The sequence below is a fragment of the Aythya fuligula genome, chromosome 3 (assembly GCF_009819795.1).
Source record: "Aythya fuligula isolate bAytFul2 chromosome 3, bAytFul2.pri, whole genome shotgun sequence".
In the NCBI taxonomy this organism is placed as follows: Eukaryota; Metazoa; Chordata; class Aves; order Anseriformes; family Anatidae; genus Aythya; species Aythya fuligula.
Genome location: NC_045561.1, coordinates 47599055 through 47618229, shown reverse-complemented (window position 1 = coordinate 47618229; position 19175 = coordinate 47599055). Strand labels below are relative to the sequence as shown.

Genomic DNA, 19175 nt, shown 5'->3' with positions numbered 1-19175 from the left:
AATTTTTAAAAAGAATGTGGGGATGTGGATGACCTTTTGTCAGTAAGGCTCTCTCCTCCAGGGTGCTGCACAGATCTCTGCCACTTGTTCCGTGCACATACAGTATTATAGAAGAAATCATTTCTCATCTCAGTCTATTAATCAGTAGTCTGTATAACTTTAAAGGAAAGGAAATCAGAGGAATCTACTTTTAAAACATATCAGAGGTGAAAAAGAAGCAATATGTTCCTAGGAAAAGCACTGTAAGAAGGGTCACTGTACCTGGCTTCCGATACAAACTCAGTGAATGATCTCTTGTGTAACCTCTAGCTGATGTGTCACCTCTGCTGCTCTTCCCTTCTTTTGCCACTCAAACGGTAAACCCAAAGGGACAGATGTTGCCTCTTACTAAGAAATATAACTAACATCTAAGTCAATGCAGTATATTCAAACTACCATAACATGAATAATAAAGAACTGTGGTTGTATGAATGTGAACAGGACGAAGGGAAACCTCTCACTAAAAGTGCAATGCAGACATATCAGGAATTTGCCTTAGATAAGATAAAAGCAACAGCACATCATTTTCATACAATATTACTTTTGTGAAAAGCTCAAAATTAAATTTAAATATTCTTTCATTGCTTCTAAGAACTTTAGAGTATCTTAAAAGGAACAATAAATAGTTAAGGAAAGATGGTCATCTCACTATCTCATTGTATAATCTTTCATAGTTTGCTCTTTTTTCGCTCATCTTTCTGCCTCATCTTGGAAATATTAATTTCAGTCATAATGCTGATATGGCAGAATCCTCCCCACCCATATACAAAGAAGGATCTGTTTTCTGGTGAGACATTTTCATGAATCACTCTGTGAGTTTAGCTTGAACTGACAGAGTAGAAGCCCTCTGTATATCAGCAACAGATCACAAAATTCTCACTTTGCCTGATGATTTTATTTACAGAAACAGTAAATACTTATTCTGCCCATAATACACAGGGAAGATATGGTCAGAATTAATGAGTAGGCTGAACATCTAAATTATTTTTATATAGGGAAATGATCTAAGTTTCACTGTTCATCAAACAAATGCATGAATGTATTAGGTTGTATAATCTACTTTTTATGAAAAGCTTTCCAGGAATGAGAGGATAAAAAGGTTTTGCTTTTCTACAGTGATGCCCTTTACAATGGCAGTCCTTGCATTCCCTCTGCAGAAGGAGTAACCAGCTTACACTGAGGACAATGACATGAGGACAAGTAGGCATACAAGCCCTCCTTAGACTAGACAGTAGAATTCAGCCAGATCCATGGGAAATTAATGACAGAAAACATCCAGGAAGGAAAAAAAAAAAAAAAAAAAAAAAAAAAAAAAAAGTCAGTTATTTCCAAATGCCCTTCCAAAAGATGCTCAGGTATCCCTTTAAGAACATGAATAGAGAACATGGTTGCATTCCTGCATTTTCCCTATCATGGGCAATGCTGGAAAAAGAAAAACACAACTAGAGCTGTCACCACAAACACTCTGAAAACTGTAATTGCTTGTTTATTAATTCCTTGGAGTGGAAAAAGCCTCTTCTAAGTTGTACAATATGTAAAGAATAAAAAGCATTTTTCCAGCCTCCTACGCCTGCTTCTGTATGCTCAGATATTTCATGCAAACAAGAAATTACAAAAAGTTTATAGCTGTCAGGAATTTAGCATAATGTGTCTGCTTTCAATCTCTCATATTTTATTATTCTAATAATAAAATGCCATTTCCTACATTACTTGAAATACTTTTTAAGCAGGAGAACACAGATTGCAGAAACTGTTCCTGTATCAAGGCTTCATACCAGGTAAATTTTGCTTCTTGTGCTGACTGCTGCACTCTGATTTTAGACCCACTGTCTACCTCCTCACCTCCTTCACTGAGAAGGCTCTGTTTGTAGATCACTGACTGCCACTTTAAAATCCCTTGCACAGGAACACACACACCTTCCTAAATGTATTAGGGATTTTGTCTATAGCAAAAAAGACTCAAACACACTAGTTGGAGCAATCAAATCAAATGTGGCTTTCCTCCTTCCTTTTACTTGCAAACTTTGCTTTGACTATCTGTTTATTCTCCCCTTTTCTTTTTGGGTACTACAATTTTGAAAGATGATTCAGAGATTCATCACTGCTTTAATGTCCTCCACAGGAATAGAAACATCCCTGTTAATATACAAATAGAATCTAATGGGGATAAAAAAAATAATCTTAAAACATATGCCTCTTTTATCCTTCCCCAGCAACTTTCTTCCAATGGAATGTGTCTCTTTAAACATTTTGTTATACTTTAAAGCTATTGGTGGTAATTTTACTCATTTAATTATATATATGTGGTAAAATGAGATTACTTCCAGATACAATAGTGCTTTACAGTCATCAGGAGATCTGCAACTTTTATCCAGATTCATTTAAAATACATAATGCATATGATTACTCATAAGAAATAAACTGATGCAAAGACATTTTTGTAAAGTGCCTACAGCAGTGTAAAACCTTGCCTTTCCTTGGCCTCGCCAACTTTCCTTCTCCCAGAGATCCATGGAAGTTTATTTTACCCTGGGGACTAAGACCCCTAATGCCATAATGCTATTTTAAAAATGAAACAGTGATCATAAGAACAGTATATGTAATACAATGGGGTAATACATTGTATATTTGTATACAATTCCTGCTTCGAGGCAATACTATGAGATTCTTTGCCCTGCACAGTAACTAAATAACCATAAATGATCTTTCATGCATATGCAAATCTGTTCCTCTAAGCACCTTATTAATTATTTCAAAGATACTTGGAGGTCACAACTCATGGAAATTTCTATGCATGAAGCCTCATTAATACAAGACACCACACAGCGAGATGGGATAGATTTTTGTTGGCATTTAACAAGGGCAGAGAGAGTATAATCTGTAACGTTTACTTTTTTATTCTAATGACCGATGAAATAGAGCCAGCTTCTATCCATAAATCCTTTCTCTGAGCTGATACAGTGGGTTTGAACCATGGGGCTGCTACCACAATTTTCTGAGCAACTAATCCTATCAATGCACCAGAGTTACTGTGCTCAGAGCTGTAGTTCTCCCATGCTGGCTGTTCTCAGCTGGAGTAGCACTGCTGGGCACTAGATTAGCAGCTAAACACTAAGGAATTAAGAATTTTGTTCTTTGTCCAAAAATCTCAGCAATGACACATTTTGTATAGGAATGTAGCAACGTTATGGCATTATCAAGGTGATATACCATAGCTCATCAGATGGGATAGCCTTCTGAACACCTATTATCTTCTCCATGATTAAGGTGAATAAGAGAAAAAAGAAAAAAAAAAAAAAAAAGAAAAAAAAAGAGAGAAAAGCAAGGATAGAACCCCACAGAATACCTGAACACAATTACAAAATGCACCTTCTGGCATATATGCGCCAGGAAGCAAGATATTAAATGTACTTGAGAAGCACTATTTAAGTGCAATCCCTAAATCGTTTCCAGCACAAGTTATCATACATATGTGATAACACTGATCTTGTCTGTCATAGTGACCCTTTGCTGTAGCAGCTGTTGTTTATTTTTATTCTGGTGTGTGTGTGGTGCTTTCACCTCTAGATTGATCCAATAAAAGATATAAAAATCTTGCTATGTTGGTACATTCCCTTGATAAAAATTGGGAACAGTGAGTCAAATGTTAATGGAAACTGCAGGCAATGTTCATTATGTTATCTCTATTTTTCAAAAACACTAGAATGAACACAACTAATTGGAAGTGCAACAAATTTAAATAGGCTTAATTACAAAACTAAACCTTCTACAGTTCTAGGGCAATGTGTGCACATATGCCTTGAAAAAATGGGCTAGATTTTAAGTAAATTAATTATTATATGAAAACGGAAAACTGAAATGACTTTTACAACATACAAACCCAGAATACTAGTATTTTCTGTTCAAGACACCATGAATACCACTTTGACATTAGTTTGTGATGTTTAAAAATGTATGAATTAATACAGACTAGGATTTTGATCGGTCTGTGTCACCTGGTTGCCTACTGCAACATAAAGCTCATTACAGTAAACACAACTCTGTTTTGTATTCCTTTTACAAGCAGGCTTAAATCAAGATCCAACCTTTCAATAAAGCTCAGATCAAATATATTTCGCTTTGAGTCAAGCACTGTTAGAGATAACATGTATTAAACCAACATTGCCACAATAAGAAAGAAAAGTAATTTCTTGGCAATGTCCCGTGGTATTCATTCCTATCAAGAGGAAATAATTTTAGGCTTCACTGAGGTAATTAGAGCAGGCTGTGTCAAACACTGCTTTATCTTCCTCACATGTAAATACAAACTGCAAATTGCAGTTACAAAAACAAAGATTGTGAACTGTAGATTGCAAACATGCAATCTTATACTATTCGGTAGGAGTGCCATGATAGGTAGAAAAGAAAATCACATGATACTGTTCTGAATATTTCTTAATTGAATACACTAGTGATGAAAGCTGCTGAATCCATAGCTATGAAGGAGGGTAAACTGATTTGTGGAGCAGTGAGAGCACTGGGACTGGTAGCACAAGCTTTCTTCTTCACAGGTGTGGTGGAACTCAGCCTCCCATCTTTCTCACATGACAAAAGATAACTTTGTCATCAGTTCCTAACTCAAATAAAACCTAACTCTAGAAACAACCAAACCTCTTGCACACCAGCAAGTCGGGTTAAAGGTAGCTACAAAAAGGAAGCAGTAAAGTCATAACAGCACCAATCAGACTCTTCAGGCTGCAATGCAGTCTGAAAGATAATGCTTAGAAATGCTTTTACTGATGCAGACCTGATAACACAACAAAGAGAACTGACAGAGGTAGCAATCAATTTTAGGTTTAGATGGAATAATATTTAAAACTGCTGAGTTTTCACAGATTGTGACTGAGAACCTCTGTAACACAAAGTGTGTCAGCACAACATTATGTCAATGCTTCTTAGAGATCAGCAGGCTGGCTCTGGTGCAAGCAGGTATGCCTGGACAGTACCAAAAATACTGTGCAGCAATGCTAGCATTTGCCTGGACAGTCCACATCAGTTTACCAACAGTGTCAAAAAGCCTGTCCTATATGCTATATTGACACAACTATATTTCTTTTCCTTCAGCATTACAATTCTCTGACTCAAGAATCTCTGTACTACATTGCACTGGAGCACAACTCATTGGCATAGGGCAGCACCTCATCAGGCAGTTTTCAAAGTAATATTCATACTAGCTAGAGAATGGAGACAAAATGTATAGCACTTGTATTATTCTTATTCTTGCTACAATTACTACAACTACCACTATGACAACTACTTTATTATTCTATTTATATTATTTGGAAAACAGCTTTTTCATTTGGGGAGTTCTGAAATGTGAAGATAAGCAATACTTTAGCTTTTCCATGCTCAGTTATTTTAATACAAAGTATAACATATCTGAGACTAGGTTGGCAGCTGAACCCTATCTACGGTACCAACTTAGTGACCACACTGACCACATGATGCTACAGTAATGGTGAATGAAAGAGCACTGGGTAGAAAGTTCTTGTTAGGTTCTCCATTACAAGTTTTCTTACACAATACTAAAAATCAACACACATCAGTGTGTACATGCAGTAGCAGAGCAAGCTGCATTTGAGGAGGGATGGAAGTAAATCTGGCAAGTAAACAGCACATAAACAGTAATTCTAGTGAAATGTGATTTGATGACCACTGATACATGTAGATCACCCCTGACGTTATTAATAATAAATAATTTTAATGGCTCTTATTAGTATACTTACAACATCCTTAAGGCATGCTCTCACTATGAGTAAATGCCACTCCTAAGAAATACTGACAATTTTTCTCCCATGTAGTGATTTGAAAGTTACCTGTCAGCTATTCAGGCATCCAGGCAGTTGTCACTATGCAGCTTCTAATATGTTGGAAAATGATTCTTATAGCACTACATAGAACTTGTTGCAAATATATATGTATGTAAGAAAATATAGCAACAGGAAAAATAAATTCTAATATACTTCTTCAAAGTAAAATTTTTGAGAGTTTAGCAGTCCATGAGCCAATGTAATGGAATCATTTCTCAAAACACATCTTCCAGATTCATAGTCTTTGTTTATTTATGCCAAACATTTCCTATTCAGTGAAAACAGGTTATCTACCACCTTTAATGGGTGATCTACATTTTGTTCAATGCAGTGACAATTAGTAGCAATAACTACATCAACAGGAAGGCTATTGGAAATTCCTATTGCAGTCTTTTTTTTTTTTTTTTTTTTTTTTTTTTTTTGCTCTTGAAGACAGGCCAAGAGAGTTAACATCTTATTTCACTCAGAAGTGGCGATGTGCAGGTCAAGGATTTTTTTATTTTTATTTTTATTTTTTAAACCGGTAGTGTAATGCTATCTTCTGTTAGCACTTCACAATTATAAAACACTTACATATATATAAAATATCTGCATTTGCTTTTAAAAGAAATGCCCTTTGGAATCCAGTTAATATTCCAGTTCACATGCTCAGCAAGAACCATTTCAATATTCAAATATTTCCTCCATGAAATGAAACAATTCCTTTGGAAAGTGTAACTCCGTAGGTATACTGAAATTAATTGGCAATTAAAAAAAGAAGATCAAAATCATATATCTATATATATGATTTTTTTTTTTGAAAAGAAAACCCACTAAGACATACCTACACAAGGGAGGGAGTAGCCAAGCTCCAGGTCATGGATGAATTGACGGTCATTCAGCATAGTCACACAGTACAAATGGAAACAGTCTAGGCAAATGACATGGCGATGCATGCACTGGAACACAAGCACAGGACTCCTGTTAAAAACAAAACAGTGAAAATGAATGAGTACTTTACCATGTATACTGTGGACCAAACTCCACAAAAATCCTCATATTAAACTTTGAATTTTGTAATAATTTTTCCTTAGTAGTAGACAAGACTAGTGTCTACATAAAGCCATAATTTCGCCTGGCATACTGCAGCACTTTTAAACAGAGATGGCTTCTAACATGAAACAGTTGTAAGGTACAGGAAACAAGTTTTTACTGAAACTTGAAACTGGCACTGTTTACTGTACTAAAAACTGGAACCTAAACCAAGGAAAATATGTTAGGAACGTATTCTTTGTATGAGGTGAGGTAAGATCATATATGGTAAAACATCAAATAGAAGCTAGGTGGGATTAGATAGAAATGTGACCAGCCAAAGGTAAACTGGATTTTGTGAAGACCACCCTGTGCCTTCAGCCTCTCAAATCAGCCACTGGAACTGCACAGAGAGAGCACTTCTTTACTGAAAATGAGCAAAATAATTCAGCTTCTGGAGAGAGGTATGGGATTCAATTGGGAACAAGATGTCTAAACTTCAGTGCTGTATATAAGTATCTATCTGCATGCTAAGTGAGAAATTCCCACTATAGTAAATGCACTCAATGGAGCCTGAAGCTGATCAGCCACCAGCTATCTGCTTTGGGCTGAAATGAATCACCCGCTTGGCTCTGCTGTCTGATGAAAAATCCACTGATGATAATGCGAGCAAACACCCACCACACATGCAGACGCCTACACGGAAACAACTAAATATGGGTATCCCAAGCTTGACAGGATGCTACTTGCGGAAATGCAGAAAAAGAACACTTGGGACAACTGAGGAAAAACAGTTTTACTCCTGAGCTTGAAACTCCCCAGCAGTGGCCTCAACAAGGAGGGGCAGTGGCTTACAAAATCCTTCTCTGAATGAGTATACATGTATAGTGAACAATATAGTAAATATTACATGCAGAAAATAGTGATAAGCCTATGGTTTTCTATATGTTAACTTCAGCTAACTGTGGGTACACATACTTTACCTGTCAATTCCAAAGTTGGAAGGCCAGGCTAGATGAGGCTTTGGGGAACCTGATCTAGTGGGTGGTGTCCCTGCCCATGGCAGGGAGTTTGGAACTACATGTAGATGGTCTTCAAGGTCCCTTCCAACCCAAACCATTCTGTGATTCTATGATTCTGTGAAAGTAATGACTATAACCTCTTTGATAAAGTCATGTGCTCTGTGCTGCACTATACCACTTGCCTACCCCTTCCTTGAGGAGTTGACGAGTACTACCAACCTCAAGCATCAAAGATGGAAAAATAGAAAAAGAGATGCATTAAGCTGAAAAGAGTGGTGAGATTCTCATCCAAATGCTGAAATAATATACCAATATTTTTTTTCCTCCTGTGGGCAAACATGGGTAAAAACAACTTAAATCTCAGAATCACAGAATCATCTAGGTTGGAAGATCATCTACTCTAACCTCTGACACTAACAAGTCTTCCCCTAAACCATATCACTAAGATCTACATCTAAACGTCTTTTTTTTTTTCTTTTTTTTTTTTTTTTTTTTTTCCCCCAGCAACTAGGAGGAAAGAGAATTATATAGAAATATAAAATCCAGAATTCTCACATATTCACCATACTCTGTGAGACAGGTATTAAAATACATCAAATTCAGCAGAACTTGTGATAAAATCATTACAGTTAGCAATACTGTTACAGCTTCTGTAAATCCTGCTAGCCGATGCTTTGAAAAACCACTGAAACACTAAATCACCAAGCCCTCAATGTGGGAATACAAGCACAAAATGTAATCAATAATAATTTCAGATACTGTATATACGCATTTAATCTTCCATGAAAATATGCTTTAGAGTTGGACATAGTATAGAATTCATGGCAGTGTGTGTTGGTATCTCTAAAAATATAATCTCTATATTTTAAGGATTTTGTTGAATAAAGAAGCTTAAAAACTGAATTAAATAAAACCTCCCCATTACTAATCCTTATTAGTTGCCCACTTGCTGTTCTGAATGTAACAAATAATATTTTTAAAGACAGCTGTAAGGCAAAATGAGAAGTTGATCTGTATCATTTTAGCTCTAAATGGTCCCAAAATCATTAAAGAAAAACCTGGAGGAGCAGTTATTTTGTCCTTACTGTGCAGAAGTCCCCATGGCTCATCAGTCAATGTAATCTTAAGAAAAACAACTCAAAGATTTCTTCCAAAAACAATCAAACTTGCTTATAGCTTTAAAGGATCTCTCTCCTTTAGGGTTAATTGCTCATTTTTATTGCTGTGCTATCTATCTTTTTAGCTTCACTGGAAGCTCCTTGTATCTAAAGTTGTACTTCTCTGACCTTCATTTTGAAGACAAAATATAACTTTTGTGTGAGGAGCGATTCAGTGGTTGAGTATTGCTGAAAAAAACAGGCCAAAAATGAAAATGGTGTTATTAAAACTTCCACCTAAACTTGTAGGAAACCAAGACTAATAGCACTCCATTATGCAAATGAGCTACCACTATTAGTTACTAACATAAATTATTTTGTGATATCAATTTTGCTTCTTAATGTATTACAATTCTTTGAAATCAAACCATATTCTCCACAAGGAGCATGGCCATACAGGTACACATTTAAACTGTATCTTTAGGAAAAAACATTAATGTTAAATTGTACTATATCTGAACATTATCAGACTTGCAAGCAATGCGTATAAACTACATATAAATCTGAGTTCTGCCTGTATCATGAAACACAACCTTAGCTATCAAAACTAAGTCTGTTAATTTTGCAGCTCATGGTATCTGTGTCATAAGGCTTTCAGAAATATAATCTGTATGCAATGCAGATTTATCCAAATTAATTTGGCATTAGAACAGTCACTACATTGCAGCATTTGCAGATCTTGTTTCAAAAGAAAGCACTTTTAAAAGAGATATGAACTTTTGTTCCTGAGATCAGTAAAGACCAAAATGTAGAGATTATATTCATAACGCTGGGGTGGAGCTAGTAAATACTTATTTAGGATAACCCCAAGAGTTATTAATAGAAGCCTTGCTTGAACCAAACACAATGTATTTTAGAAAGGAATATTATGAAAGTAAAAAAATTTGCTAGATAGTGTAACAAGGGCCCTTGCTCAATCTAACATAACAGCCTAGTAATGTAAATCTGATGTATATTTTAAAAGGTATTTCATAGGTTCCATTTACATAATGTGTTTGGCTGAATTAGAGGCTTCATGAGAATAATATATAAGAAAAATGTTTCTCACAGCAAGGGATAAATTGGTCTTTTTTGTTCGCCAATTAGGAATGTAACCACTTTTAAAAATTGAAAATCCACCATTACAATGCATCACAGAAAATTTCCATAATAAGTCACTTGCTCCTATGCTCTGATTCCTTTTCATTAGAATTTTATCAGCATGAATTTACTTAAATGAAAAAGAAAGGAGAACCTAAATGTTTCTGCTTTATGTTATTACTGTCGGATAACTGTGGCACAACAACAGGACGGATGGAAACACTGTCTGGTCTGCACGCTCTTTCCTTTTTCTCCTAACTGAGAAACAGAAAAAGCACAGATAATTCTCAGATACACTACAATAGTGCACTGGCTAAATAAAGATATGAAGACTTGATCTTGTTTAGATAAGAATCCCACTGGGAAATGAATTGTTCTAGTATATCCCAAAATCTCATGACTGCTATTAATATACTGGGAATGAGTCCAGTGGCTATGAACATGAGGGGCTACTTAGCATCAGGAATTATTTGCATTATATGACAGTGGATTAACTGACGTATCTTTCAGTGCCTACCTAAGAACAACTTTGTAGGCATTTGTCCCCCTCTTGGTCTTTACCCTTCCAATTTTGAAAAAAAGCTTGAATGACTAACAGTTAAACAGTATACCACATACATCACTCCATTATTTTTCAGAAAATGTGAGTAGCCGCAGTCTGAAGCACTTTGGAGTGAGAACTATAGCTAATCCTGTATAAATCTGTGAAAAACATGCCGGACAAATCTGTGAAACCCCCTCGAGGTCATTTCTAGGTGACAGTTGGATTTTTCTCACCTCAGTCTGAAAATCTTAACCAAATAATAATCAAAAACCTTAGCAGATGTCTATAAGACTGCCTTGTTGGGATTACAGTCAGTGAAGCAAAAATAGCCATTTGGGATTCATTTCTGTGCAGCAAATAAATCTGAATGCACACAGCTATATCACAGCCTTTAACCCCACCTTTGAGTGCTATATTTATCATAACACACTTGTGCATTTCTAATACATTTTTTCATGTTGGCAATTTTCCTGTACTTCAAAAAGCTTTCTATATAAGTACCATGAAATCATTTTCATTTATAAATGGATCTCTTTGCTATTCCAAAATGAATTTTTGTTAACTTACAGGTCAGATCGATAAGCACCATTCAAGAAAAGATGAATCACTGAATAAAATGTGTAAAAAGTGAAATTATGGGAAATGCAAACTTAGACTACGTAGACACTACAGGCACTCTCATACTTCATAAACAATCGAAGTAATTAAACAGAAATACTATCCTTGAGTAGCACTCAATCAGTTTTTGTCTCTACCCTTGTAACAGACCAAAATTACAATGCCTAAAGAAGCCACTTCATTCATCCATCACATGTGTAGGAAGAGTAAAGTCGTCTAATTCATACAAAGCTGGTGCCACATCTGGTTTTCCTTTCTATTGCATAGAGTCCACTGTCCTATTTAAGACTATTGAAGGAATTGCTTCCTGTTTATCATGCTTTACATGCATGGTTTTCTTACCGTGAAAAATACTTCCAAGTATTTCCAGTTAGAGTAGATCATTAAATTCTATTAGAAACATACTACAATTTATACAAAATATAAATAAATATAGAAAATTACCACAGTGATTTCTGTTTTAGAATGCAGGCAGTTTGCAGGGAAGAACAGCAACCAATTCTGCCTTTTAATGAGAAATATGCTATTATAGACTGACCACAGTGTATATGCTATATACAGACTAACCCCTGCAACTGCAGAGAGTAACCTGTAAGTAACAATGAAGACTCCTAAATACTTAGGCAAGGGCTATGTATTTGAAATGGGTATCATGACCTCACAAGAGAAAGGAATCAATGATAAAGAATACCACAGAGAAGAACCCATTTTTCATAGACTTTTAGGAACGCAGAAATATACATCCCTGTTTTTCTCCTCATGGTTCATGAAAAATAAATCTTTACACAGACTGTGTCAATTAAACAAAACAGAATATATAAATACAGTATTCTCAAAAAGCTAACATATTAAATCCATTAAAACAACAAAAATATTCTAGTTTTGTGTCTTTGATCGCTTGCCACACAACACATCAAAGGTCGTAAAGTGAAGGTTACAAACAGCATGAGACATCACTGCCCGAGCTTAGATTTTCTGGCTGTGCTTCTGTATAAAAATGTATTCTGACCCACAGCTGTTAACTTAAAGGGGCATTGGCAAGTGAAATCTGACCTACTTTCTCCTTTCTTGTGTAATTTTCTTCTAAAATGTGCTTTCATGTTTCTTATTTCTGTTGGAAAGCAGTGCCAAACAGCCAGAACCCAGGGACAGTCTGAGAGTAATAAACCAGAACACGGGAGGACAGGCACACTAACAATTAGCACACATGAAGGCAAGTGCTCCTTTCAGAAGTGTTTCTGTTAACTCTTAAATTTCTTCTCATACTATGGAAATGACACGCATTATTGCCTGTAAAATCTGCCACCACTGTGCCTGGGAACAGCATCTGCCACCCCATGACACAGGCAAGGGAACTGTTACATGTACTGGCATACTTACATTAGTGCCCTGCATTAAACAGAGCTGTGCCCGCTTGCTCAGACACCCCCTGTCTGAACTCCATGTTGAGACAAAGAACAGACACTGATTAGGCTGCAGAAGAAACTTTTCCTGTAATCTATCAGCCTAGTTGTCTATAGAGCTCTGTGCACAGCAAATAACTGATAAATCAGTCATGCTTTGAAAGGAGATCAGTTGAACCTGCCTATTTTTCTTCATTGTACTTTTAAAACCTTATTAATGCACTGCTGGGGAGAGAAGGAAAAGACTTCAGTAAAGGAAGCCAAAGATGACAAATGTGACCCACGGAGGCAGCTCATACTTCCCTAACCCAAACCCTGAGGCCCGTTGACAGTGGGACTATGAGAACAACCCCCAGGACCAGGACACTGTAAGTGTGCAATGTCTTTGTTTTCCACAGAGCATGGAGGGCTTTGCATGGTTCTGCAGAGCTCAGGAGCCCTTGGGCATTTGCTCTGCTCCTCCCAACAAGCCCTTGGAAGTTCAAGGACTGCCTTGGCATCAGGCTCACCATGTTTTTTAACACATACTGTAACTGCACTTAGTAGAACACCAGAAATAAGACCAAAATCATCAGTAGGATCACAGTGGAAACGGCAGAGAAGCATCCTTACATGTTAGCTCACAAAGTCTGCAGCCTGCAGAGCACCAACATACTGTGAACTGATTCCTCCGTACTCTCTTTTGCATCTTTTCCACCTCCTACAACCTATGTAACTTGTAGCTTTACCTTTTGCTAACAAAGAGAGGCAGATGCTTTGTTCACCCTCCCCAGTTTTCAGCAGGATTACAGGAAAGGCAAAACTGTACATTGCAGGCAATCCACATGCTCCCTTTTGCTCAAAGAGCCTCCCTTTCACAGGCCCTTGACTTTGTGAACACAGACATTCAGCTTTGACAGACTAGACACATACATGTATGGCCAGAAATTAGTCTGGTTTGGTTTTCAGAAAAAAATAAAATTAAAACAAACAAGGAAACACCGAGTAACTGATGAGGCTGGGAGAATGAAGGGATATCACAATAAGAGGAGGAAGGAAGGGCTAACCCCACCTACACAAGCAGCACGTCCACAAATTAAAGACGAATAAATGAAATGCTCAGAATAACTCTGTGCCCCACTGGCCTCTTATTTCCCTGCCTGGTTTCTGAGGATCCCATCAATTTCTTCCAGTGATTTAAACCTTATTTAGTCTTACTCGCTACATCTATACTAGTTAAATAAACAGTGTCAGCAAATGTTCTTATGCCACTGGAATGCAATCTTCTGTGATGTTAAATTGTTGGAGGGGGCCCTGGCATGGCTTTAGGCTTGCAAAATAGCAATGTTCCAAACAGTTCCTGGGCTTAGTTCAGGAGTTAGCATGTACTGTCTCCAATGGGCAGCAGCAATTAGCATGTGGAGAGTTTAATAGTACAGATTTTGGCAGAAGCTTATTCTGGGACTCTGCTTTTAATACCGGAGCTTACTGAATTACTCTGTTTTCTTATTCTTAGGCTCACACCTCCATTCCCCAAACCAAAACTTTGGAGACAGCCTGTGAAAATTATGTTTTCTGTAAATACATAGAATTAAAGTTTCCTAACATTCAAAGCAAAGCAGAATCATGACCTCCTTTTGCCTTCTTGTGAATGTTGAAATCCCTGTAAAGACACAGGAGGAAAAGAATACTGGAAATCATCTTAAGGGATGCTGTCATATGCATAATCCGTTTCGATCCCTTGGACTCCAGGAGGGACTAACATTGTTGTATACAGCATGTTTCCACTGTGAAAATTTCAGTTTTTCCTTCCCAGTTAACTTTGAAAATAAACCATGGTACACTAACTTTGAGACCGTGCCTTCTTAACATGTATAGAAGAAAAGAAGACTTTAAAACAAGTTAAGGTAGAGAATGGGGGAAGGTGAGAGATAAAAGAAATATGTAACATGAAGCAGGAGATACAAGCTCTAAATTAAGTGCATTTGCTCCTAGAGAATTATCTTTCACCACGTTAACATTATGTTTTATGCTTTTTCTCATCTTTCTTTTCCAATATGAATATTCAATTTAAATGTTCATCCAAACAATAACTTGAGGCTGCTTCCCAATAAATGAGTCTTCAGTCTCAAACAAAGATATGATTATTATCTTATAAACAAAAACACCCTGAAGTTACTGTTTTAATAGAGAGATTTCTTTATAGAAAGCAATTTTTTCAACTCCTTGATATCATTATATTTTACAGATAATATTTTACCCTTTCCTCCTCAAGGCAAATACCTTTGCATAAGTGTCAAGGTGCAGTTACCTGAGAACACCTTCTGCATCAGCACCTCTATTCAAAGGGAAGAAGAATGAGCCTTGGGCTAGCAAATCTCATTGTACATACTCTGACTTGGTAGATTGTAAGCATGGAAAACGGTTAAATTCCTTTAATAGTCTGAAGAAAATAGTTTGCAACGTCCACCAGCAAGTTTTACTAGCAGTGAGAATGGCTTATGTCGTTCTTCTTATGTTGTTTTTTCATTTTTTACCATCACTAGCATAAGAATATTCATAATGTGATTTCTTTAATGATAGAGGAAGGGAGAGAAAAGGAAGGGAGGAGTGGAGAGGAGAGGAATAAAAAAAAAAAAAAAAAAAAAACACAAAGAAATTAAGTAGTAAAAATGGACAAGTCATTACAAAGTTTAGGAAGTATCACTTCTCCATTTGTAAATGCACCAATATTCAGGAACAGTTTGCAGAAAATTATAAAGATTTACTGAAAAAGATTCTGGCAATTCTCCAAATAATTTTATGTGTCTCTTTCCTGTTTAATCTCAGCATACGTTTTCATTAGGTTTGTATTGTTTATTTGGAGGCTGACTGGTCCTCTTAGTGTCTGTTTTTTTTCAAAGAATTACAGGAATACTAAGGAATAATCTTCCCCCATTCATCCATCTGATCTAATAATCTGTGTAAAACTTAGAAAGACTGACATTCACCAAAGTAATGACTTTTCATTTCCATAGAACCACTTGTATTAAAAGCATGGCCAGCAGGTTGAGGGAAGTGATGGTCCCCCCTCAACTCTGCTCTTATGAGACCCCACTAGGAGCTCTGTGTTCAGCTCTGAGGCCACCAGTACATATAGGACATGGAAGTATTAGAACACATCCAGAGGAAGATCAAGGGGCTGGAGCGCCTCTCCTATTAAGACAGGCTGATTGTTCAGCCTGGAGAAGAGAAGGCTCTGGGGAGACTTTATAGAGGTCTTCCAGTGAATAAAGAGGGCCTACAGGAAAACTGGGGAAGGACTCTTTGTCAGGGAGTGTAGGGATAGGACAAGGAGTAATGTCTTTAAACTGAAAGAGGGTAGGTTTAGATTAGATATTAGGAAGAAATTCTTTACTGTGAGGGTGGTGAGGAACAGCTTGACCAGAGAAGCTGTGGATGCCCCATCCCTGGAAATGCTCAAGGACAGGCTGGATGGGGCTTTGGGAAACCTGATCTCATGGGTGGTGCCCCTGCCCATGGCAGAGGGTTGGAACTGGATGGTATTTAAGGTCCATTCCAACCCAAACCATTCTGAGATTTTATGATTCAGTTCTAGATCTTGATGTCCAAATGATGTGCAGAGTACAGTCAAGACAATAAAATACTAGCATCTGTAAGATATATCTATCTCCTAAATGTACTGAGTACTGTAGTAATGGAAGCAAGAGCATTCACATCATTTTAGAATACCATCTCTGAAAATCCTGTGGAAGCTGTTTGTGGTGCTAACATGGAATGCCTTCTGAAAAGAAGATATATTGGAAGTAAAAAAAATGTGGTGGCCATTTTCTCTGTTCTTCAGGTAGACCTAATTTCTATTTAATGAAATAGTGATATCATATTCATATATGTCCCAGAACTTCCTGGAAAAAGACTGTGCATGAAAGGACATATATCTTGAGAACTCTCATTAATACTTCATTTTTGGCCATCTTTTCTTTGTTTTCATGAGGCAGTTTACTTTTCAGCTCACACTGAGCTAGCTATTGTGGACTAAAAAATAAGGAAGGAAGGAAATACGGGCTTCTGACCTTACCCTTTCCTTGTCCCGATTCAAGCATTTGCTCAGAGTATGCAGCAAGCAAGCTCTGTAGCTTCCTCAGTGCGGATATAACAGCTATAATTGTCAACACTAATTAATAGTTTTGACTTCTCATATTTATCTACAGCTTTCCCAGCATACATAGATCATTCCCACTGAGGCTATTGATATTCACTCTTCTCGTATATTCTTTCTGTGTGTAAAAGGAATTAACCTGTCCTCAAGAGAAAAGACAGGTTACAAGTAGAAACCTGGTCTGTATCCCAGTAATTTCTAAGAAAAACTAAGACAAATATATTTACAAATCTTGAGAAATATTATCAGACACTTATTAAGGTAAGTTTTCCTCCACCTTCTATTTCCTTTTGACAGATCTGTCAGCACATGACACTTACTGCATATGATCTAGGGTTTGGATTACAGTTTATCTAACTGGAAAAAATAGTAGGTGTAAGAAGAGCTGCTCAGGAGTTTTGGGAACTGGTAAAGCCAGTGAATCTCACTGCTATGCTCTGCCTGACCTGATTTAGAGTTCAGATTCCAAGAGAGCAAAAATTCATCAGCCAAGTTAAAGCTGAAAGAGCAATATGGCGCTGTTTTTAAGATGCTTATGCTACGAACTATGTCAAGCAGTTACATCTTCAGCTGCACAGGTGAAGTCAGCTGCAAAGCTGACTCTGCCTCATCCCACCTTTGTGGCAACTTCATAACCCCCTGGCAGACTGGGAAGGAAAAGGGAAAAAGGAATCAAAACAAATAGACTCCTTGAAATGACAGCTACAGCTATGAAAACTAGGAATACTCAGCAATGCAAGAATATGAAGAATTCATATCACTTCCTGAAATTGCCAAAATCTGTGAGCATGACTGATCCGCAAAAGAAGGTTCAGGCCAATTCTTATGAAAACCGGTTCACACACTCCCAGTGATATGATGCATCAATTATGTTTCCTATTCTCTCGTACATTATCTTGCCTCATGGTGATCTATTCACTCATGTTATTTGTCAGGTTTGCCTTCTTCTAAACAACAGTTATGAAAGAGAGCAGCCCTTGAACCCTAGCCTGCGTTATTAAAGTGTGAGATAGTGACATTTCCTTGTCTTATGGCATCAGAAAATCTGCAGCCTGCTACTGCTTCAAATCACCATGCTGTATGTGATCATCTGTGTGCTGAAGCAGTGCAGGTTTTATAAATAGTGCCTACACAGGGTTTCAGTGTACTTGCGCAAAAGACCTTTTATTTGAGAGCTGGCCTCACTACAGACAGCCTTGTTACAAGGGGTGAAGTTTATCGGATTAGAAGCAACACTGTTAGTATTCAGGACACATTTCCAAGTGCACATGACATGTCAGCTGCTTACATATCTTCCAATTCTGCTTCACATATTCCTTTTAAAGTTAAACATGAAGTGACAGAAGTGCAGAAATATCTGTGTCCTGCACTCTGTGAACACAACAGCTCAAAAAAAAGCACCTTGACATGTCAGCTGACAACAGCATAAAAAAATCCCTGACCTCTGTTGAAGCGTTCTGATTTTCCAAACATCAACTACTTAGAGAGGAGGACTGAAAATACATAATCATGAACTCTACAATTAAATATATATAAAGAAAGCACGAGGAATCTAGTTTGTATGCCCCCAGATGCACTCTCAGTCTTCACTCCTTTTCCTGTATCTGTACAGCAACTACCTATTCTACCTTACAAAGGCATCCCACAGAGATCTAAAAATAGGGCTAGTTAGTTGTTTATTTCATGTACTTGTGGCTATTTTCTTTTAAAAAATATTTTCCTGCATCTTGCGTTGACAGATACAATGCCTTGAGCAGATAGTTCTTCCATCATTTAAATAAACAGAGCACTCTGCAGCACTACCTTTTCCTCCAAAATTAATTCCCTATGACTTTGTTCTCTTTCTGTCCTTAAGATTCCTCCTTTGACATCTCTCTTACTCTACCCTCAGGTGTTGCCAAATTAAGACCAACTTGGTCACCATGGGTTCCTGTAAGGACAAATTTTGTTGAATCTAATTCAACAAAAGAGGATGACCCTCCCATGAAACATTTTTCCTATTAATCTTATCCTGCACACTGCATTTATAGACTACAGTTTCTAGGAATACAAAGGAAATAGGTATAGATTCATTTATGCTAAACACAACACGATGCACATTGTCAACAGTTTTCTTCTTAGCACTATTCACATCTTTATTTTACATTAACTTAAGTACCAAGAAACTTTTGAGCTTTTAATATCCAATGTTTGACAAGTTATATGGTGAAATAAGACCTGCAATTTAACTAATAGTTGGATGTTGGGGCTGGTCTAAATAATGGTTTAAATACACGTTTTCAAAGGGTGGAAAAAAATGTTGCAGCTTTTTAAA

At 37.0% G+C, this 19175-nt stretch overlaps 1 protein-coding gene across 1 annotated transcript in view; it reads right to left on the bottom strand.

Moving 5' to 3' along the window:
- PRKN (parkin RBR E3 ubiquitin protein ligase) overlaps nt 1-19175 on the bottom strand; it is a 639177-nt gene that overhangs the window by 279039 nt on the left and 340963 nt on the right. Inside the window, exon 8 of the mRNA XM_032183870.1 lies at nt 6712-6848. Within this exon, the coding sequence (XP_032039761.1) occupies nt 6712-6848 (137 nt within the window). The remainder of the gene's footprint in view (nt 1-6711; nt 6849-19175) is intronic.